The 22,409-nt window shown below is 35.2% G+C and overlaps 3 protein-coding genes across 5 annotated transcripts in view; 1 reads left to right on the plus strand and 2 right to left on the minus strand.

Moving 5' to 3' along the window:
- Positions 1–1,186: 1,186 nt before the first annotated feature.
- LOC111487198 (dihydrolipoyllysine-residue acetyltransferase component 1 of pyruvate dehydrogenase complex, mitochondrial) lies at positions 1,187–14,312 on the plus strand. Of its 2 annotated transcripts, none has more exons than XM_023134501.1 (23): positions 1,187–1,572; positions 4,095–4,151; positions 4,294–4,348; positions 4,427–4,460; positions 5,042–5,088; positions 5,198–5,242; positions 5,368–5,441; positions 5,801–5,870; positions 7,173–7,370; positions 7,454–7,498; positions 7,629–7,702; positions 9,413–9,482; positions 9,701–10,099; positions 10,819–10,879; positions 10,958–11,002; positions 11,096–11,179; positions 11,565–11,641; positions 11,722–11,784; positions 12,147–12,217; positions 12,467–12,527; positions 13,215–13,272; positions 13,360–13,440; positions 13,847–14,312. In XM_023134501.1, exons 1-23 carry the CDS (start codon positions 1,472–1,474, stop codon positions 13,903–13,905), a joined length of 1,929 nt encoding a protein of 642 aa, XP_022990269.1. In that variant the 5' UTR covers positions 1,187–1,471; the 3' UTR covers positions 13,906–14,312. The 2 variants fall into 2 exon arrangements, with proteins under 2 accessions (XP_022990269.1, XP_022990270.1); XM_023134502.1 differs by having other exon boundaries at positions 4,430–4,460.
- A 386-nt stretch (positions 14,313–14,698) lies between these two features.
- On the minus strand, positions 14,699–17,747 carry LOC111487281 (uncharacterized protein HI_0077). The gene is made up of 4 exons (XM_023134647.1): positions 17,478–17,747; positions 17,239–17,358; positions 15,855–16,085; positions 14,699–15,148 (listed from the first exon to the last, which is right to left on the minus strand). Exons 1-4 carry the CDS (start codon positions 17,652–17,654, stop codon positions 14,744–14,746), a joined length of 933 nt encoding a protein of 310 aa, XP_022990415.1. The 5' UTR covers positions 17,655–17,747; the 3' UTR covers positions 14,699–14,743.
- Positions 17,748–19,532: 1,785 nt separating this feature from the next.
- LOC111487207 overlaps positions 19,533–22,409 on the minus strand; it is a 3,779-nt gene continuing 902 nt past the window's right edge. For both annotated transcript variants that reach the window (XM_023134517.1, XM_023134518.1), the window contains exon 2: positions 19,533–21,909. In XM_023134517.1, coding sequence (XP_022990285.1) covers positions 20,023–21,852 — 1,830 coding nt within the window. In that variant the 5' untranslated portion in view covers positions 21,853–21,909 and the 3' untranslated portion in view covers positions 19,533–20,022. The remainder of the gene's footprint in view (positions 21,910–22,409) is intronic.

A 22,409-nucleotide genomic window follows, 5' to 3' on the forward strand; every position in this document is an offset into this window, starting at 1 on the left:
ATCTCACTGATGACTCGGGCCTTCTTCGCCCTTCACCCAAGTTGGGTAGAAAAGACCCAAGTCAATCATGGGAAACAATGAAACTTTATAGATTTTTTCTGTCCTAAGTCTAGATAGTCTAAATCTTCCTAAACATGTCTATTTTCTCTGAAGTACTATCCAAAATTATTACACCTTTAAAATGAATATAAAATCAAATTATCAAATGCTAAGCGTCACCATTTTCAAAATATTGTTTTAGATATTTAAAAATTTTTCAAAATACTAATTTTAATTAAAAAATGGTCGAGATTACGAGATTATCAATATTACAAAATTTTAGATATTTATCTTTTTTTAGTTAAGCGTCCACAATTTTCAAAATATTGTTTTATAAAGAATCGTGGGCCGATATATGAAGTTTGGAATGCTACACTACATGGGGGCCCATGGACTAAACTTGGCCAGCCCATATAGTTGTGGGCCAATTTTGAGTCGGCCCAAAGGCCTATTTATAATCAACCTTCCAATTAATTTACTTTTTTTATTTTAAAAAGTTGGGATCTAATTTAGTTCAAATGAACTAATAAAACTCTCAGAATTTAGAGTATAAATATTTTTTGCTATTAATTTCCAAATTTATCAAATTGAACTAGATATTAAATGCTATAATTCCACTATTAATTATATAAAACATCTAAAAACGCTTTAATTTAAAAATATAAAATTTACTAACTAATGCACAAATTAATAATTTAATATTTTTTTATCTTTGTATATTTGTAACCGCCCAAGTCCACCGCAAGAAGATATTATCAATTTTAGTCTGTTATGCATCGCCATCAGGTTCACGATTTTGAAATACGACAGTTAGGGAGAGTTTTTCACACCCTTGTAAGAAATGCTTCAATCCCCTTTTCAATAAGTCCTCACAATCCGCCATCTTTGAGTGTCAGTGTCCTCACTAGCACACTATCTCGAGTGTGGCTATGATATCATTGGCAATAACCTAATCTCTTCATTAAGTGATGGTTGCAATATTTATCTGATAATTTAGGTTAAGGTAGAATAGTAAAAATGTGCGGTAAAAGTTGATTTATTTAACTGAGATTAAAATAATTGGAAGATTCCCTAGGAAACAGAAAAAAAAAAAAATAATAAATAAATAAATAAATAGATGTTAGTTGAGATGAAATGAGATTTATTTCTTTTTTTTTTTTTATTTATTTTCTGAACATATTCCGTAATTCATTTGGAGTTGAAAACACTTTCGTTTAGACGAGAAATTTTCAGCTAAATTCTCCAATTATGTCTGTACCCTGATTTTGTATTTTATATACAGAATCAAAACTCAATCGGGAGTGATATTCTTAATCCGTCGTCCGGTGATTCTGCTCCGACCTATGCCATTGCCGTCTCGTAGTTTTCTTTATAATTGCAAGTCAAATACGCGATTTCTGCATCTGAATCTGCTCTCTGAAGGAGGATCACTATGTCGCTTTATAGGCTGCGCGATCCGGTTATTGGCCGCGCTCGTTCTCTTCTCCGAGCTCGTCTAGGAGCTTTCCATTCGTCTTCACCTATCTCCTCTAGGTACTTTTATCAGTCACTTTTCAACTGATTAACCGCTTGATTTTAGCTTTTGCTGTATGGTCGTCGATCTTCTTGGTTGAAGTTGTTTTTAATTTGTACGTGACCTGTTGTTTCTTTTGTTTCTGTGTGGACTTGGTATGTTGTTGATGTGCGGGATTTGACACTTTGATTCATTTGGCGCGGAATTTTGTATGATTGAGTGTTTAACGACGTCAAATGTCAGTTTGGTTTATTGGTGGAGGAACCGTGAGGAAGCGATTCAAAGAATTTGCTTGTTTAGCTTCATTAACTGACACACTCGTTCTTTCTAACGTATGTAAAACGTTTTTTTTTTTTTCATTCATTTACTTGTGAGGCCTATGAGCTGCCGATTTGAACACAAGGATCTTGACGATTTAGCGGTAGTTAAGCAAGTATTTGCCTTCCACAGCAGTGTATAATGCACATACTTTCTATTAATTAGCTTCCTAGCTGGGAATTGTGGAAGGACATGTAAGTGTCGTCTTCATTATTGGTACCTGCCCGTACTCCTGTTATCCAGGAAAAAATAGACTGGGATTGAACTTAGAAGTCTAGGCCTTCATTGGACATTCAAAATAAAGATGGGCATGTTCTGTTTTTCGTACGGCAGTCTCCTATTCAGCTGTCGTTTTTGGCGCCTATCAATTTGCTCCTCAACTTGCCTCTGTGGGATACCCCAAAGGTTGGATCTTCACCCTTTCTTGGATTTCTGCTGTAGACCGATCACATATCTTGCGATTTGATGGTTGTCGTCTTCAGCAAGACTGTTATGTACACTCGATCAAATTCCTCTGTGTATTCTGCCACTGTTTGGGTCCATTGTTTGCGACGGCAGTATTTTTTTTATGTGGAATTTGCTCGTAGTTGATAGGTAAAAATCTTTCTTTCATTAGCTTTTGCATTTTTGGGCAAGTCTTGATTGGTTTCTTCCCACACCTTCTTTGATTCCCTTGGATTTTTTTTCCTCCATGCAGATGCGCCACTTTTTAGTCTTAAAACCACCAACTTCACCTTTTCTCCTCCGCTGTGTCAGTGTAATTGAAGAAGCTCTCCGTATACTTGATCCAACCGAGAAAAACTATGACGTCCAGCTTATCATCAAAGCTGGGTATGTCAGTATTTATCTTGCAATATTGTGTTTCAAAACTGTGATGATGTAGAACACTCCTTGTCATTCATGTACTAGTTCAAAGACTGGCTGTTGTTGAAGAAATGCCTCTTCCTTGCTTGAACAATCCAAATCTTGATAGGGTACTCGTGCATTTCAATGTTCTTGGAGCATTCTAGCTGGTTGTGTGTTATCCATGTCCTTTGAGATGAAGATTAATATCATTTCTCCCAATTCTTTCCTGACCATATGGTTGATCTAAACTCACTTCAATTCTTTCTAATTGTTGGGCTATTATTCCCATCACGTGTTTCGTTTCTTCTGTGTTTGTTTTAATCTCCCCGATAGACTCTTCAACCTACAACAAGCGTTGATTTAAATTTTTGGAGAACAAATTGTTGGTGTAGTTATGGAATCCAAACTGGAATGAACTGTGTCGATTTTGGAGGTCGTGACGATCTTCCCACCATTAGGTCCTCTTTCATGAAGACTCTGATGTCAAAATTGGTGTAAACACTTGAAAGTAATTTTAGTGCTGATAATCTAACGTTGAAGCATGGAAGGGAGGGTATTTATCCACTCATGTAACTGGTTGGTTGGTTAAGAGCTTAACTAACCTATGTAGGTAAACTGTTGTAACGAACAACAACCTATACAACCAGTACAAGTATATTAATTAAATCAAAATATTGTTAGAAATTGAAAATAATTTTTTTTCTTCATAAAAAAAAAAAAATTGATCTATGAACACTCTGAAGGAAGATTATTGGAACATAAAATTATGCGATTGTCCAGTAATAGTTTGGAAACCTTGGTAGTGTTCTATTGATAAATTGAATCGTTCTAAAAAAAGGTTCAAATCTAAGAATTAGAACATTGTCAAATGTTGCAAATTTATGAAGAACTGAAAAGATAAAACTAGAAAGTCAAACAAACAGCTTTCTAACATCCACGTGCATATTCAATTGGATAAAACTTATAATCTGAATTTTGCCCCATCTTCCATTAACTGATTAGCATTTAGGATGCTGAAGCAAGTAAAATGTTTTGGAACGACATTTTCTAGTCCTTGACTTGGTTTTCCTTTTCATGCCCTGGCTTAAATCTTTATTTGTTGAAGCATTATTTTTGAAAACCAACAAATGTTACTACCTTTTGTCATACCGATTGCCTTCAGAATTGGAGACTATCATTACTATATGTTGAGGATATGATCGTTTAATCCAACAGAATTTTGGGCCTGTTAAGTATTAGATCTCATCAAAATGAAACTTCTTTTATCTTTTCCTCACAAATTTTCAATCTTTTTTTGAAATTGGACGTTGTTACTGCCATGAAAATTGATCTTTCCGTATGGATGGAGCTTTGAAATTGTGTAAGCATGGACTGGCAGGTGTAGCACTTGGAATATACGAAGGTTTTCTGTTGCTGGTGATGGCTTCCTCTTTAGGTTTGCATATCCTACTGGTTATAGTTGTTTTATGCAGAAACTAACCCATATAATTATACCACGCAATGTAGCTGGCATAATCTTTTTAAACTTCACCTTTTTCTCAATATTTTGACTCACCAACTGAAAATAAACGTGATAGGCCTGTGCCTTTTTCTTGTTTCACTGGAGCTTATGGTCGAGCATTGCATCTAGAGGTTAGCTTTCAAGGTGCTTAATTTTTTACTTGTTCAGTTGAAGCATTCTCTAATCTGTAACCATGTTTTCATCTTCAGCAGTCAGTTGGTATCAGGTTTTTCTCATCTACAGGTATTTCCTATTTGTTTTGTTACTCATCCCATTTTCCAGTGGTGAAATATTTAAGGTCTATGTTATAAGAGGTGGTGTTATTTCGAGTAATGGTCTATTCTCCCTTTTGCTTTCGTAATTTTTTGTAGTTTAACATTTTACAGAACCCGTTAGTATTTTTGTCAAGGGATTGCTAGGATGATGGAAAATGATGAGAAAATTGTAATAATAATCTTATTGCTTCAACAATCCTTCGCAGCACCACGTCAAGAACTTGGGTCTGGGTCATTATTAAAATTGTTTGTAAAAGTCTTAAAAGCTAAAATGGTAAGCAGTGTATGCATGCTGCAATGCATGATTATACAATGATAGAATCCAAATTGCTAAAATAATATTGAAAGATGGAGGAATACAGTATCATACAAGTAAGTCAAGGTACTTGGTCCCTTCAGCTCTTGAGTATTTTTACTCTTGCTCAAGCCTAAAAGCACTAAACAATTGTCTCTCAACTTTTGGTTTTATGTTATTTTAACGATAATTATTGGACTCTGCCGTTTGTGTCAGTGGATTATCTTCTGACTCTAAGTTGACTATTACTTCAGATTCTTCACATGCTGTCCTTGGAATGCCCGCACTATCACCTACAATGGTAAGATATTTCAGAAGGAACTTATGAGTAGTTACAGCCGACTTTTTGTTTGTTGAATTTTCCCCCAGTTATTCTCCTTCATTACCAAACTATTTCTGTTTTTCCACAGAATCAAGGTAATATTGCCAAATGGAGGAAAAACGAAGGGGATAAGGTAACCTGTACTGTTGATTTATCTCTGTGTGATCTAGAGATCACTGACGAAAGTGAAAATCCATCTTTCAACTGTGAATGCCCCTGTTGACATCATTTGTTATTCTTATCTTCTTACTATGACAGATAGCTGTTGGCGATGTCCTGTGTGAAATTGAAACTGACAAAGCTACTCTTGAGTTTGAAAGTCTCGAGGAGGGGTAATCTTCATTATTGTATCATTCTTTTTGTTTTACAAGAAATACGGGGTGGGAATTACAACCTTGAGCCACAAGGGGCGGAGGCCTGTATTCATGTCAAGAAAGTATTCCTTGAATACCTTTCATCATAATTGTTGTAGCTCAAAATTCACCATCATTGTATACAGAAAATAATCCTTTTTGGCACTTGACCTTGAGACAATTGGATTTGCATCACAATTATTTTCTGATGGTTATTCCTTGTAGTTTTTATTTTGAAAGTACAGCAATTGCTTTGATTTTCTTTTACTTGATCTCACAATGCTGTACTTGACTTAATGCTCGAGACATAATACCTTTTGGTCATGGGAATTATGCAGGTTCTTGGCTAAAATATTGGTTCCTGAAGGTTCAAAAGATGTCCCAGTTGGACAGCCCATTGCAATTACGGTAATTGTTTCTGTGTGCCTTCAAAATATGTCAATACTTTTATCAAAGCTACCATATTCTTTTCTTTCCTTTGCATCTTAAGAGGGGCTCTTTACTATAATAGATTTGATCAAAGAGTTTACACGAGAAATATAGTTGAAGTTTTCTCATCCTAATCATCCTACAACTGTCTGGAAAACAGTTCCCTTATGAAAATTTGGAAGACCAAAATTATGCAGATCATTTTATTGTTTGTATTGGCTTAGAGCTCCATTAATGTTCTTTTATTAGCCTCATCCCCAAATAGATGCCCTTTCAAGAAAATGAGTAAACAACATGGACCACATGTTTATCTATTACTGTGAGGGATTTGTGTTTTATTGCTTTGGCTTCTTCATGTTGATCAATTGGACTATTTTGAACTCTTAGCCCAGTTGTAAAGGTAGATAATCAAATAGAGTAATGACGTGGGGAATTTTGCTCGAAAAAGTAGACACCTTTGAGGACAGTACATATGTAGACAGAGCGTGATCCTAGAAGTGATTTGAATGTTTCCTTCTCATACCTGGTTACCATTTTTATTTGAAGTTGATTTTCTTTTCCATTTTTTATTCTTTGATGTTAATATTAGCAAAGGTGAAGTTAAAAAAAAAAAAAAAAATCTGGAGGACAAAGCGAGAAAAACGAAGAACAAAAATCAGAATCCCATCTTTATCATTCCCCTTATATGCCCTTTTTTCTTATTCCTATACCTAATGGAAGGAATGAAAAACTTCTTTTAGTTTCTTTGTTTTTTTTTTATTTTTTATAAACATTATTTTACTTTTCTGTGCCAACTAGTTATTAGCATTACATACATGAGGATTCAAAAGTGTTGGAAACCATCTTCTGGTTTTGCACTTCATAAAGTAAAGCAATATTTAAACTTCGCTACCAGATATCCAGCTTGAAATTTTTTTAAAAAAATGAAGAGATGTTTTTTAATAGCTTGATAATCAAGGCATGAGAAGATGAAAAACACAAGTTGGGCCAATATCCGTTATATCATCATGCATGTCTTAAATATCCTATTGGTTTTCTCTTACAAATACCTCAAATAATCATCACAAGGCGTGCTCTTTCGCATTCCTTTTCAACACACGTCGTTTATGAGTATCTTTGGGTACTTCGAATGATTGTAATTTGTTTGATTGGCTGTTTTGTTTGTATTTGAACTACTGTTTTAGGACAACCACAAGTATTTAATTTTTAATTATTTTATTATCAGCATTAATCAATTATGCAGTGTTAGGGCTAATGCTAACCAATTGCATTATAATCAAGGTTGAGGACCCAGATGATATCCATAAGGTCCTTGCCAATGGTGTATCAGGTGCACGTGAACCTGATGTCAAAGATAACGCAATAGGGGATCAACAGGAAAAAAATGAGGACAGGGCACAAGCAAGTTCTGCAGAGATAAACCCGTCAAAACTTCCCCCTCATATTGTACTTGAAATGCCAGCTTTATCTCCAACTATGGTAATAAATTGATTTCCCATTTCTGCCAAGGTTTTCTTCCTGTCTGTTGAAATTTGACAGTGATGGTCCCTTGTTATTTTCAGAACCAAGGTAATATTGCTATTTGGAGAAAGAAAGAGGGAGACAAGGTTTGTAATGTGATTCTCAAGAATTTTTCTTTCAAATAGAAAGGTTGATGAAATTTCTATTTGTTATTCATTTTTTCCCATTTCCTCGTGTGACATTTGACCCTTCTTTATTGCCTTAATTTTATAACAGATTGAGGTGGGTGATGTGATATGCGAGATAGAGACAGACAAGGCTACCCTTGAATTTGAATGTCTTGAAGAAGGGTAATGTCATTTTATATGATGGGTTTACCTACTTCCACTTTTAAGCTCCTGCAAATGACTGAACATAGAAATTTCTGGTATAGTTTGTAGTTTTCAACATCATTGAAGTATAACCAAACACTTTATGTTTCAAATAAGCAAAAGTGTAAACTTGGAAGTCTCAAATCGAAGTGACACAATTCTTAGAAATACTGAATTAAAATAAAAAAGATCAATAGTCCATTGTTTACTTGTCAGATGCCGTGAAGAAATATTATAGACGATCAAGTTAACCAAGGCTAAATAGTTTTAATATTCTGAACAAATTAAATGGTAATAGTATAAGGTTGTTCATGCATGCAATGGCGAATTTAGTCCCCTTTTGACATGAAAGGTTGTAGCATGTCCCCCCCATTGCAAACGATTGTCTTTTCTACCGAACTTCTACAAATCCACTTAATTTCTATCCTTTAATTTGTGCACCCTCTCTATTTTTTGTAACTTCGGCAAGTGATCATCATTCTTTTTCTTTGTTCCATTGGGACTTACTACATACCATTTAGTTATGTTGTTTTCCCCCCTCATTTCTCTATGCTGGAATCCTACATTTTATTAGTATTTTTTTTTAATTCTTTAAGCGATGGTACTGATTAAGAAAAGTTAATTGGGTATGTTGGTCGAATACACTTAATTCAACCCGTCACCCAGTGATGATGAATTCAAGCCTATTGAGCTAACCCACATACATTAGTAGTACTGTGTTCTGTTCATTTCAACTATTGTAGTTCCGTTATCATTTAACTGTGGTTTAGTACTATTCTCTCTCTTCTCTTTTCATATATTTTAAGTGATGTTGATTAAGAAAAGGAGTCTGAGTATGATGGCTGAAGCCTCTTAATTCAACCCAGTGGCAATAAAGTTAAAGCCTAATGAGTGAAACTAAATGCATTATTAGAAAGTAGTGCTCATTTTTTAACCTAATGAATGCTTCATAAGCGTCCATGGAATTTGTAAATATAACAAAACAGAACACCAAAATAATAATAATAATAATAAATAAATAAATAAATAAAATAACAAAACACCAATAAAATGTTGCTTCAGAGTTACACAAGATTTTAAACTTTAAGTCATTATTGGGTTATACTGCTGTTAGATTACCAGCTGCTTCCAAACAAGGATCTTTTTTCAATGGATGGCTTATTTTAATATGACAACAGGGCAGATAGAACATTTTCAAAGATTAGGAAAATGCTTTCTAGCTAGTCTTGATAGGAACTAGGAATATTTATGAATAGTCTTGCCATGAGAACTCAGAAAAGCAGCTAAAACGTATCAAATCTAGAATTACATGCAGATAAGTTGAAATTTCTTATTTCCTTTCTAACCAGAATCTCTAACTATAAGCAAAGATCATGTTGGAAAGAAAACCATTAATCCACAAACGAACAAATGACCAGAAATAATTGGAATGAACATATCTTTCAGGTTAAATGGTCAAATGGTCCACACCATGTTGAAGTAGCAAGTTGGAAATTACTCCTGAAATATAGATTTGTCTTCTTGTTTTATTTTCTTGGATTTTAAGCGACTCTTTTGTATTTTATTGCAACTATATCTTATCTGTTAGTTTAGTTTAGAACTATTACATAGTTTACAAATTAAGAATAAGAGAAGTTTTACCTTCTATCATAAAACATTTCAGTTATTTTCATGGAACTTTACCTGTAGGTATCTGGCTAAGATACTAGAACCTGAAGGCTCAAAGGATGTGCCTGTTGGAAAACCGATTGCAATTACAGTAAGTGTTAAAATACCTGCTCTGTATAACTTTATTTTTCTGTTTATTGAGGATGGAATTTTATCCAATTCAATCAAATTATACTGCCGACTGATGTAGTGTTCCTTACTATGTTTCAACATATTTGTTGTATGAAAAATTCTGCACAAGTTCTTAGTATTGTTAACAATCTCTTCTTTCTGAACCAAAATGTAATGTTAAGTTATCTGTTTGGCAAGGTTGAAGACCCCGCAGATGTTGAATCTGTAAAAAGTGCTGTTAGTAGTAGTTCGGGGATCAAAGAGGACAAGCCTGCCCAAAGTACTGTTAAAAATGAAGTTGGAACATCAAAAGGAGGAAGTGTTGCAAGAATAAGTCCTGCTGCAAAGTTGTTAATTGCGGAACATGGTCTGGATGCATCATCATTGAAGGCATCGGGTTCTCATGGCACATTGTTGAAAGGGGATGTTCTGGCTGCCATTAAATCAGGGAAAGGCTCATCAGAAGTTTCTTTGTCCATAGAGAAAAGATCTCCTGAGGTCCGTTCACAGGCTTCTTCCACGGCTTCATCAGAATCAAAATCTTCAGTAAAGCAATCTGATGCTTTTGAAGATTTACCTAATAGTCAAATTCGCAAGGTACGAACTTCCGTATCTTCTTTGTAAAGCACAATTCTTTTTTAGCATAAGGACTGATTTTCCATTGGCTTTGGCATTCAATACTGAGACCAATAAAAAATTTGGTTTTTCAAAAAAAGAAAAAATGACGAAACCATTTCTTGAAATGAGTGTTTGCGATTTTGAATCAGTTCAATGAGATTAAGAGGAATGCATATGGTTTCTGGATCTTGTATATTTTCTAGCTTCTTTATGGAATTGGTCGCCTAAATATATTTTGTAGTTACTCTTTCCCTTTAGTGGCCTATGCCTATTGAAGTATGTCCTTTTAATCCAAATTGTTTTAATTTCGGAGGATGTATTCTTTTCTCCCACTTGTTCTCGTCTTTATTATCTCTAGTTTTCTAGTTGAGAAAAACTAAAGTATTACCTTCTAACTTTACTTGCTTGCACAATGATGCAAAAGCTCGCTTTCAATGTATCTCAAGGGGTGCACTATAGGTTAACACTGGAGTGTGAACTGAAATAATGTGGTACACCAGCTCTAGTATACATTAGTATACACTGGTTGCAAGATGTATAAAAACCTTACTATACAGTTGAAGTTCTATGCATGAAGTAATTGGTTGATCTAGTAGTAAAAGCATGTCATTTTTACTGCTTCATTTCCCTCTCCTACTTTTGGCTTAAAAGTTATTATAATATCCTATAAAATTGTAGTTACAATATGGTTTTTGCAGGTTATCGCTAAAAGATTATTGGAATCAAAACAAAATACGCCGCATCTATATTTGTCCACAGGTGCTTGGACTTTGGCACTACAGTTGCAAATTTAGATTCAATTCATCCACTTCTAACGTACTTATCTCTTTTTATCAGATGTCATATTGGATCCTCTTCTTTCACTTAGAAAAGATCTTAAAGGTTAGAGACATAAGCTATTGCTTGGTTTAATTGGTTTCTTTGGCTTACTTCTTCAGCAACGTTATCCATTGTGCATTATTTGTATTTCCACAGAGAAACATGATGTCAAAGTTTCCGTGAATGATATTGTCATCAAAGCCGTAGCAGTTGCTCTACGAAATGTGCCTGGAGCTAATGGTACATACAACTCATTTTTGCGAAAGTATTACTGGGTGGCAAATTTTAACTGGCAGTAGAGTTGACTATGAGAGTATAGTTTTAATTTATTTCTAATTGTACAATCTCAAAAAATTTTGTTGATTGTTGGGAACTTGGAAAGGCCGTTTGCTTGTTTGGATCAAAAAATTGATTAGAAAACTTGACCCGCAAAAAAATGTTGTTGACAATACTTTTTGACTCAAAACAAAGGCAGTGACAAACTTGTCGACTCAAAACAAAGTGACACAAACTTCACTTAAAACAAATGAATAATGAAACAGGCACCATTGTAAGTGCTTTTGCAATTAGTTTCTGTCCCGAAACTGTAGAACTGTTCAAAACTGAAATGTTTATTGCATCACAGCTTATTGGGACAACACGAAAGGAGAAGTTGTCTTCTGTGACTCTGTTGACATATCGATTGCAGTAGCTACTGAGAAGGTATATACATATTCTTTTTTCCAACATTAATCATTTAAGATCGTTAGACATGCTGATGACTAAATATTTAAATGCAACAGGGCTTAATGACTCCAATTGTGAGGAATGCCGATCAGAAGACCTTATCGGCTATTTCTTCAGAGGTACTATCTTTATTTGAGTACTTGAAGAGGGTTGCTTCTTCTATTTCTTCCTCGTTGAGGTTGAGTTTTACTATTTAAGATATGACCCCTTGGAGGCATGCTTATATATTGTTGTGATACGTTCTTCAATATGATCATTATTTTGAGTTTTTAATTTGAAATTATAAAATAGTGAGAGCACAACAAAAGAACAGTTCGTTTAAATCTCTGTCTGGACTCAAATCTACTCCACTTGTACCTATGTCAACAGAACTAGGTTATTTTTAGTAATTTTATTTATGAAAATTGCGTATTCCGTACAAATATAACATTAGTTCCACTTCTTTTTTTTTTGTTTCTTTGTAATCATGCATCTGATTTAGGTCAAGGAGTTGGCTGAAAAGGCTCGTACAGGAAAGCTCAAACCAGATGAATTCCAAGGAGGCACTTTCAGGTGATTGTGCATATCAGCTGTAGTACATACACCGATTAGCATGATAGATAATATTGATATCCAAAACTAAGGAATATAAACATATTGTGCTAAAATATGTGTTGTGAGTGTATAGCTCTCATCTAATACAGCTACTACTACAAAACCCTTCTCACTATCAGATGTATCCATAAATTACCTATTAATCTATTGCTCAAAGATTTTGTTGGAAGCATCCATGATCAACTTACATTTTTGTCCTTTCTGCAGCATTTCAAATCTAGGGATGTTCCCAGTGGATCATTTTTGTGCTATAATTAATCCTCCACAGGTTCTTTTCCGTTCATTCTCTCTCTCTCTCTGCACTTAGGATCACTGTACACTTATTGACCACTGCATGTAGTACGGAATTTACAAGTGTAGAGATGGTATACTTCCGAAGGATTATAAAGATAGGTTGATATATTGAAACTGATGCTCCTTTTCATTCTCTTTCCTTCTCCGTTCCTGTAGTTTCAAACGGTAGGTTTGAATGTTTATATCTTTCTTTTGTCAGGTTCCTCAAATGAATTCATTCTGAATTTGAAAATCCATTGTTTCACATTTCCTGAATATGTTCTCGTAGGTTCATGTTTCTGAAGTTTTATCTTATTAAGATCACTATTTAATGAATACATACTAGGCCACATATTGGTTCTCGCTATTAGACCAAAGTCAGGACATCTGAAAGCAGCGCTAAAGAAATTATTTAAATGAATCAACTAAATTTACTAGTTATATTCTTTCATCTATGTTGATTTAGTAAGAGCAGCTTCAAATTTTCGTTTGTTTCAGTATGTGTTTCCCATTTTGTATGTGGAAAACCATTCTATTTTTCCCTGGGGATGGATTGCTTAACTCTGTAGTAAAGTATCATTTATTTCCGGCATTAAGTTAGGTCTCTTGCAGAAGAATGTTAGGAATTTGATAAATAGCTAAATTCTGTATGTCCTTATAAATTTGTTTTCATGTCTTTTAGGCTGGAATTCTTGCTGTAGGCAGAGGTAACAAAGTTGTTGAGCCAGTAATTGTTGATGGTACAAAACTTCTCCCTTTTTTATCTTTTGAGCCATGAAGGTGCTTCAAATAAAAGCTTAGTAATTTTGGTTATACCTTTATCCCAGGAATTGAGAGACCTGTGGTAGTCAATAAAATGAATCTGACATTGTCCGCTGATCATCGTGTCTTCGATGGAAAAGTTGGAGGTACCAAAACCGCTGTGGCTTTTTAAGCTTTTCTTACCTTCTTCTTTTGGTCTCGTCATGTCTGATGGATATGGACCTTCTCTAATGTCTTGATCTTATCGAGTCATGGTTTTCGTAAAACTGGCATGATTTTCATCCATATTAAGTTTTATAGTTATTGTTGAAAAAAGTGGAAATATAGGTGTCATTGGTAAGTTTCTTTGATGATAATTGACATATACTCTATTTTCTAAGATGGGAGGTTTAAATCCCCGAGTTCTATTATGGTCTGTTCAATCTTTTTTCATGATCAATTGCTAGGTCGAATGAGGCATAGAAGCCCCTTCGGTTTGGATTTGCTCAATTGTTTACAAACAAAAATCGACCCATATCATCAAAGGCGACAACTAACGTGCTTGTTTTGCAGGTGAATTCCTCACAGCTTTACAAGCAAATTTCAGCAATATCCAAAGACTGCTATTGTAACGTGCTTTCATGGAGATCAGAGGGATTTCTGAAACCTTCTAATTTATTTCACAAAATGTGAGAAAGTATCATCTCCCATTGATTTTGGGATTGAATATAGTGATGCAGCTTTTGCCCTCTTTTCAACCTCAAAAGTTTTGGTGGTTCACACGGTTGGAACTGAACTGTCTTCAACACAGCCAAACTTCGAGGTGCCATTTAATTAAGCAACCTTTTCCATGATGACCCAAAGTCCTCTGTCAAGGAATCATGGACTACTCGTCTTTGAGTGTCATTTTTTTTCTAATAATGGCTTCTTTCTTCTGAAAATTTTGAATAATTTTTTGGTGCTCTTGTGGTGCGATCTGTCAGCCCCCAAACTCCTTTCTATTTCGAGAAAATAAATGAAATTGGCTATCAATTGGCATCAATGGTTTTTAACCCAGTGTCGAGAACATATCCCCGTTTAGCTTTAAAAACCATAAGAATGAAGTTAAATTATAAGAGATATCCTTAACTTTTAACTTTCAGTCATCTGTCAAGGAATCAGACTACTTTTGTCTGAATTAAGTTAGAAAAACGACATTTATAAACAATGTTTAACTTCTAACAATTTTTTAGACGAAGGCAATGTCGAACGGTAAAGGGAAAAAAAACCATTTTCTTAACTAAAGGTCTGAGAGGGTCAAGTATGTTTTCAACTAGACAGATAAAAACCCCTCGTCGAGATGGCCTGACCTTCTAACATCTCAATACGCATTTAAAACACCGAATAGAAAATTCGGATCTGCTCTAAATAAATACGAGATAATGATTCTGGAAAACAATAGTTTGGACAAGAACTTGAGTTCCATTACAATCATTCACATTCTGGATTCAAGGTAGAATTTGGTTTGAAAGCAAGTGGTTCATACCATCGAGGCCCAAAACCAGCAGCTTTTCTTGCCACTTCGTTGAAAGGTGGCTTCAATGGCCCCCTGAAGTAGTTTCTCACAATTGCATGAAATTTGTGAATTATTTCTTCGTTCTCCATTTCCAATGATGCATTATCCTCAGCCCCATCTTGATGTAGCAGCAGCAAGCCATCCCCATCCAACGTCTGTTTTCCAGATCTCTGGGAAAGATATTTGAACCATTTAAGTCCAGCAGCACAATGGGTTACTTCTTCTGGGTACACTACTTTCTCCAACAAATCTGCAGTCTCATTATCACCTCCATTTCGGAATCGAGAGATGGTGGTGGGAAGCACATCCAGCCCTCGAGCCTGTTCATACAATTTATTCAAGAGCGGATTTTATCAAAATATCACATAATATTTTCGGTACTATATATAAATGTACAGTTCTAAGAGCTTCAAAATTATAGGCTTGCAAGAGATGATATATTTCCCTAGTAACACTTTTTTCAAACAGATGTTTTTAGTGTTCCTTCCAAATACATTTTAAATGTCTATTAGGGACGAACACTTGCTCATATTTAATCAGTCATCATCAAAATAAATCTATACAAATGAATAAATATAATAAGTTAGTTCTAGGTTTGAACGTTATTTTAATCCCCCAAATATCAAATTTTGTTCTTGGCAAATATTTTACTTTAGTGATTTTGGTTCTTCAATTTCACGTAAAGATGTATATTAGTAATTTAGTTAAAGATTTTCATGTTGTAGACAGTTCTTAACCTCTTTTGCTAACTCTACCATCAAATTAGAAAATAGATAAAAAGGACAACTTTATAAACAAAGTGGAAAAATTAAATAAAACGAAAACTACAATGAAAAGATCATCACAACGCATGTAAATAAAATTTCAACCTCAATTCTATCACCAGATCTTAGACATTGATTGACGTAGAAAGCTTGTTAATTGAAGATAAATGGAACTTAATCTATATCCTCATCACTAGCAAACACTTGATGAAGCTCATTCTCGTTAATTCCATATCATCAACTAAATAAATCATGAACGCACCTCATGGACGCAATGCTCAATAGCCAAGCGTGCTAATAAATCCCTGGAAGTAGCAATAGCAGAATCCCAAAGGCCGTCGTGAGCGGGTAGTGCTCCATAGAAAGAGCCCAGTTCCTTAAGTCGTGCAGCAAGAAGAGTAAAATGTCTACCTTCATCCTGGGCTACCCTAACAAAATCAGTGAAGAATTCCCTTGGCATCTCTTCTTGTTTCCCAAAACGAGCTATTATGTCCTACAGAGTATTAAAACGTTAAAATTTAGCCGAGTCAACACTGCAAGAAAAAATAACTTGATGGATCCATGAACATATAGGTGAAGAACTAGTAGAAGTCAATGTTAGTGTCCCAGAAATGGATGTTTGCAAGGCAATCGTCTAATCCATGAAGAACTAAAAGATACGGCAAAAATTATATAAAACTAGTAGTTCTTGCAAAAATTAAATATGCATCAATCAAGTGATAAGAAGACAATTTGACTACCCAAGCATAACCCAACTAGTTATAGTATATGCTCTTAGCTTCAAGTTAGAAGCTTTCCACCCAATTGTTGATGAACTCAATGGATATTGTTTCTTGCAATTACCAGTCACTCCCTAAAGGCAATTAGGCGTAAATCTTGAAGAACAAGAGAATATCAGGAAGCCATAAAATAATCAAAAACTCATAATACAAGGGCCAAGCAAAAGTATGCACAAGTACAATAATTACCGGGGCAAAAATCAATTTATGCCCATATCAAATTTTACCTTTCAGTTTCTCAAATTACACCACAAACTTATATAAAGTGTTGTGATCTTAACCTAAATCTTATGCATCATTGAAATTTTTACCCTCTAATAAGTTTTTGGTCAAAAGATCATTACAAAATGTATACTACTACGTGTTCACTCATATTTCGTTGATCCACTTAATTTTATGTAAACCCTCAATTTTAATGATGATATTATACATATTTTTATATTGCTTTTTTCTTAATATTAGTGAGTGAATTAACGAACATAGATAAAAAAAAAATTACATCCTAAATTTTTTTAAGAGTGAAAATGGAACCAACATGCCCAAGGGGAATGCCAAATAGTGGAGCTATAGAATAAAAAAATTGACCAAGGGGAACGCCAAACGAGACTAAAAACACACATAGAAATACCGAATTAAGTATCATTTCAACTCTTAGATGGGCGAAAGAGAATCGATAACAACATTCAAGAAAGAACGGATTCTCTAACAATTCAGAGGGAGAGAATAAGAAATGAACAAAAAGAGCTTAGGGTTTACTAAAGCCTCCAAAATCAAACAGAGAAACATAAAATAACAATAGAATTTAATTAAAACCTACAATTCACTGATTCAAGATAAATCGTAATTGAAAATAAAGCGACAATGTACCCACGACAAATCGATAGCCCAACTTTCAGTGTGGACAAGACTATGCACAATAGCCTGCCGGCTCTGTAAGCTTCCCGCCTTCCCAAGCTTCGGCATGAGACTCGGCGACACCAACTTCACCTGAACCATTTCAGAAACCACTTCAACGCAGAGATTCTTCAAACCTTACACCATTACAATCAACATACAATGCAATTACATATATACACGAAGAGATGAGGAATAAAGTGGATTGTTACATCAGAGAGCCTGGCGGGGCGGTCGGGGACGGAGAGATCGGAGGAGGGATCGTAAGGGCGAGAAATCATGCCGTTGAGCCATCGAGAAGCTACCTTGTCGCCGAGTTCGGCCTTCTCGAAAGGATCGGAAGTGTTGAGGACTCGAAGGGCCGCTTCAACCAAGGTCTCGTCTGCCATCGTCTCGTTCTGCCTAAATTCCCGCCTCTTCTTCCATTGCCGCGACTTCAAGAATCTCCGTACAGAAGGGTATAGACAGTGAATGACGAAACGTGATGGGCTGAACTGGACTGGGCCTGATTTTGACCCATTTCCATGGTAGAATTTGTTCCTGGGCATGGGCCGAAATTTAGGAATAAAATGGGCCGAGTTGTATTTGTAAAGCCCACTCAAGTCGTTGGGTCTCTTTTTTTTTCTTTTTTTTTTTTTAAATTAAAAATAAAATTAGTATCTATTTTTCAAATGCCAAAAACAAAAAAAATAATAATTTTTTTTAATTTGATAGAAAAACAATAAAAGAAGTATTTATATGCTTAAAGCCAAAAATTAAAAAATTAAATAGTTATTATAGAAAACTTCATTTTAGGTGACAATTTTAAAAATATATAATTTTTTTTTTTTAATACAGAGTTAACATAATTAGTAATATAAATTTCAATTTATCAAATTTTATGAAAACCTAATAAAAATTCAACATAGAAGCTAATCTTTATAACTACATTTTTAACGAACTGATATCTTCAAAAGACTTGAACAACGTTTGAAAGAATGCTCTCAACATGGCTCAAAGCACTCATGTAACTATAAACACTTCTTTGTGGATTCAAACGTCAATGTTTGAGAGTACTCTCGACATGACCTAAAGCACTCATGTTACTATAAACACTTCTTTGTGGATCACGACATTTGAATTTGAATCAGAGTACATTGTTGAGAGTGCAACATCATCATGAAATTTTGTTTTTTTTTTTTTTTTTTTTTTTTTTTCTTGGTAAAATATTTGGCTTGAAAGTGCAAAAACCTACACGAAAAGAATATCAATACAAAACTAGTCATCTACTAAATAATCAATCAATCTTTTCTGTAACTTCTTTTCTAAAAGAAAATACAAATCAGTTGGGGAATTCAATAAAGAATGTAAAACTTTTTAGTTAAAAAAGAAAAGTATAATGTACAGAGCTTTTGAAGNTGAAAAACTCAGAAGCAATATAAGAACTTGAAAGGAATCATAATATTCTGTTGTCTGCCCTAGTTGGTGGATAATTGTGATGGTGCAATGATGAAATTCCAAGACCATATCTTCCTTCAGTGTTCCATCTTAAAGAAGGATGCTGATTCATTTCACCACTGAGACCACAACAAGTGGAAGGCAAGTAGCCAAGACTCAAGATTGAGACTTGTGATGCCCTATTTTCCATGCCTGAATTCCTAGAAAGGACCACATACCCAAGAATTTCGTGGATTCACTTTGTGGTTCGCCGTGGTATTATTGCCCAAATAAGAAATAAGAACAAATAAATTACGATAGTTTCAATCTATGGTGACCACCAACTTAAAGTTTAATACCCCACGAGCTATCTTGACAATCAAATATAGTTGAGTCAGACAACTATCTCATCAAAATAATCAATGTACGTGCAAGACGGCTCTAAGTTAAACCACCAAGATCAATGTGGTGGTACTATTATCGCCCAAATAAAAAATAACAAATAAATGATGAGTAAAAAACTAAGAGAGAATAGGTCTAATCTATAGTAACCACTAACTTAAAGTTTAATATCCTACGTGCTATCTTGACAGACAAATATAGTTGAGTCAGTCTCATTAGAATAATCAATGTACGTGTAAGATGGCTCGAAGTTAATCCACCAGGATCTTTCACAATCGAGTCACTAGAAGACTACATGTGGATAAGGATGAGAATTAAAGAGAGCACCAATAAATTGAAATATACCTAGAAATCAATGTCAGTCAAACACGCAATGAAATCCATGAGGAATGGCCACGGCAAGAATCAATGTTCCTGATAAATGGCAACCAAGCTGAAACTATTTAAGATCAAATAACAAAATTTACAACCATATATTGAATAAGAAAGGGAATGGATTATAAAAATTTGTGAAGAATTCTACTTGGAAGCATCGTGCTCGGTCTCGAGCGATTTTCTATATGTAATGGCAAGCCTATGTATAGTAGATATCTTACATACCTGGAAAATGTATTACTGATACATATACAACTTTCAAGGAGTGACGACTTAATAGTGGCAAACCATACTTTTACGAGGATGGGAGTAAAGCTCAATTGCACAAGCTGAATAACTCTATATAAAAGTAAAAGAATGTTAAAAAGCTCAAACCTATATTGTCGATAGCAACTTCTGGTATTGTAGTACTGATAATGTAACCAAGTAGCGACGGTTCTGGCTCTCTCTCTGGTGCTGCTTCCAATTGGTCGATGTCAGTCTTGTAGAGCTGAGGAGGCCTCCTGTCGTTGGACGACTATGCTGCAGTTTCAGTTACCAATACCAATAGAATAGAAAAGAATGTCACCCAACGATATCCAAATGTTCGTCATGTATTCTACTGCTGGCACACTCATTGAGAGCTTTCGCATTGTGTTCCCTACCAAACCTCCATAGGTAATTCAGACCGACAAGAAGTTCGGTAATGATCACTTCGGTCTTTTCTTGATTGGCAAAGAAAAGGGTTTGTACAAGAAGCATATTAGTTCTGGAAACAAAATTCTGTTGTTCGAAACTACGTTCAGATTGCCATCTAACCATGTTATGAGCCAGTGGAGCAAGCCATTCTAATATCCCAGCTATTGCGTCGTTCCACTCAACTGCAAGCCCGGTGTCATAGGTAGATGAAGCCAAGATCTTGGCATATGGCTTTAGGGCTGCCCTAAGGCTAGCTCGAACTTTAGCTGGCAGCATATTGTAGAGGTCATCTCTAGCATCCAGGCCAATCAAATGAGGAGATGCAGCAAGCTTCTCAATTACAATGATGACATTTGCATAGTGCAGAGCCAAAGCAGCTCCACCTAGAGTCTCGGGTGGGGCGTCCAACAATTGGCACTTGGTACCGAGCAACTCTCTGCAAGGGTTGGCTTTGTTGCAAGGATCAACTATCTTTCCAGTATCTTTGGCTCCATTGATAAGCTGTGAATGCTGCCCATTTGAACTAATGTGACAATTGGTGACCGTAGAACTAGGGCCAGACATCATGCATCCTTTAAAAGGTCCAACTTGAGTCAGTCTATTTGGCTTCTGATGAGATTTTTTCCCATTAAATAGGGAAGAGTAACCACCGGCAAACCAATTCTTATGATTGGTTTTATTGTTTATTCCAGAAACTGGACCTGATCTTACCGTTGAACTTGTGAGAGGACCCGAATAAGAGTTGAAGTTTCTATTTGTTCCAGAAACAGGGCCGAAAATAGGACCTGATTTTGTAACAGAGCTGCCAAGAGGACCTGAATAAAAATTATTCGGCTTAGCTGTTTTCGAAATCGGCCCAGATTTAGTTGTAAACCTCTTCAGAGGACCTGATGCAAATTTAGTAAGTCCGTTCTCAGAGGGATGGACCATGGATTGCATTAGTGACGAAACTGATTGACTACGTGCTATATAGTCGGAATTCATATCTCGTGAATCATTTGTTTCATCAATCCCTGCGCTCTGCTCGATTCCAAACACATGTTTGATCCTACTGAATATTGTGAATATGGATCTAGCTAGAAGAAGAATTGTGTAATCATAGGTCCTTCTCCAAAGTGACATCTCTCGCAGATTTTTCACTTCCTGCTGCTTCCATTCGACCTTCTTTCGAAAATCAGCTAGGTTCACTGAACATGTGCCATCGTTAACCTTCATCCTCCTGAAAGTTTGCTCGAGTTCTACAAGCATCTCCATTTCCTGATACAAGTTTGCATTGACTGAAATAAAGGTCTCCATCTTTTTCACTTTCTTTTCCATCTTCTTCCATGAGTATATCCAACAATAGGGATCAGCACCAATTTGAAGTAACTCATCAAAAACATGCTCAAAGACTTTTAAACTAGGATCACTGCATTTCTTCCCAAGCCTGGCAACAGATTTAGCCACATGAGCTAAATTCTCCGTTATCTCTGCGCATATTAAACGTACAATATATTCATCATCGTCCGACACAAGCTTCTTTATGCCCAATGAATTAGTTATATCTTCCCTCAACCTCCTAATTTGCTTATCGCTCAAAGAATGCCATAGATGAACCAACCTGGACATCAAGCTAGCAATTTCAAATGCCAATACTCCAATAACAACCTTCTGCGTGCTGGAATCACGCTTTCTCTGAGGCTTCCACAGACTGCGAAACCAAGATTCTGAAACCATCTTTCCCCAATTTTAAAATTAAGATGTTTTAAGATGCTCACAACCACATCCCTTATTCTGTAGGGGAAGAAGAAAACCATAAACATTAATTAACATAATAGAAATTTATAGTACAAAAACTTCAGTAGCAGAACGAGAGGATCATCCATCAACCTAGGAATTTCCTCCGACCGCAAATTCATAAGATACAATCCAGAAGACGATGTTCAAAGTCTGTTAGACCAAGACACAAAAACTACAAACAGTACCAATCACGCTCAAAGTCATAAGCAAGCACAAAATTGCAAAATCGATGAAATAACAAATCAAATTAAGATTCCATATCATAAAAAGGTTCATTCCACTAACTCGACCGATCATATCAAAATTCTCCAAGCTTTCCTCCCCCTTTTAGCCTCATTAAAAAGCGAAAACCCCAATGAAAGAAGAAGAAGTAACTCATAACATTCCAATTCCTATTGGATCTTTACCAGATTTCCACAGCCACCAAACTGCAATTCACAATTTCACAATTAAAAAAAAAAAAAAAAAAAAAAAAAAAAAAAAAAAAAAAAAAA

Source organism: Cucurbita maxima, unplaced genomic scaffold (assembly GCF_002738345.1).
Source record: "Cucurbita maxima cultivar Rimu unplaced genomic scaffold, Cmax_1.0 Cma_Scf00012, whole genome shotgun sequence".
NCBI lineage: Eukaryota > Viridiplantae > Streptophyta > Magnoliopsida > Cucurbitales > Cucurbitaceae > Cucurbita > Cucurbita maxima.

Coding starts and splice junctions, on each gene's coding strand:
- LOC111487281 (XM_023134647.1), bottom strand. CDS start 17,654: ATGGCAGACGAGACCTTGGTTGAAGCGGCCCTTCGAGTCCTCAACACT. Junction 17,359..17,477: donor GCCCCGCCAGGCTCTCTGAT/GTAACAATCCAC, acceptor GAAATGGTTCAG/GTGAAGTTGGTGTCGCCGAG. Junction 15,149..15,854: donor TTGAGCATTGCGTCCATGAG/GTGCGTTCATGA, acceptor TTGTATGAACAG/GCTCGAGGGCTGGATGTGCT.
- LOC111487198 (XM_023134501.1), top strand. CDS start 1,472: ATGTCGCTTTATAGGCTGCGCGATCCGGTTATTGGCCGCGCTCGTTCT. Junction 5,243..5,367: donor GGAAAAACGAAGGGGATAAG/GTAACCTGTACT, acceptor TTACTATGACAG/ATAGCTGTTGGCGATGTCCT. Junction 12,218..12,466: donor TTCCAAGGAGGCACTTTCAG/GTGATTGTGCAT, acceptor TCCTTTCTGCAG/CATTTCAAATCTAGGGATGT.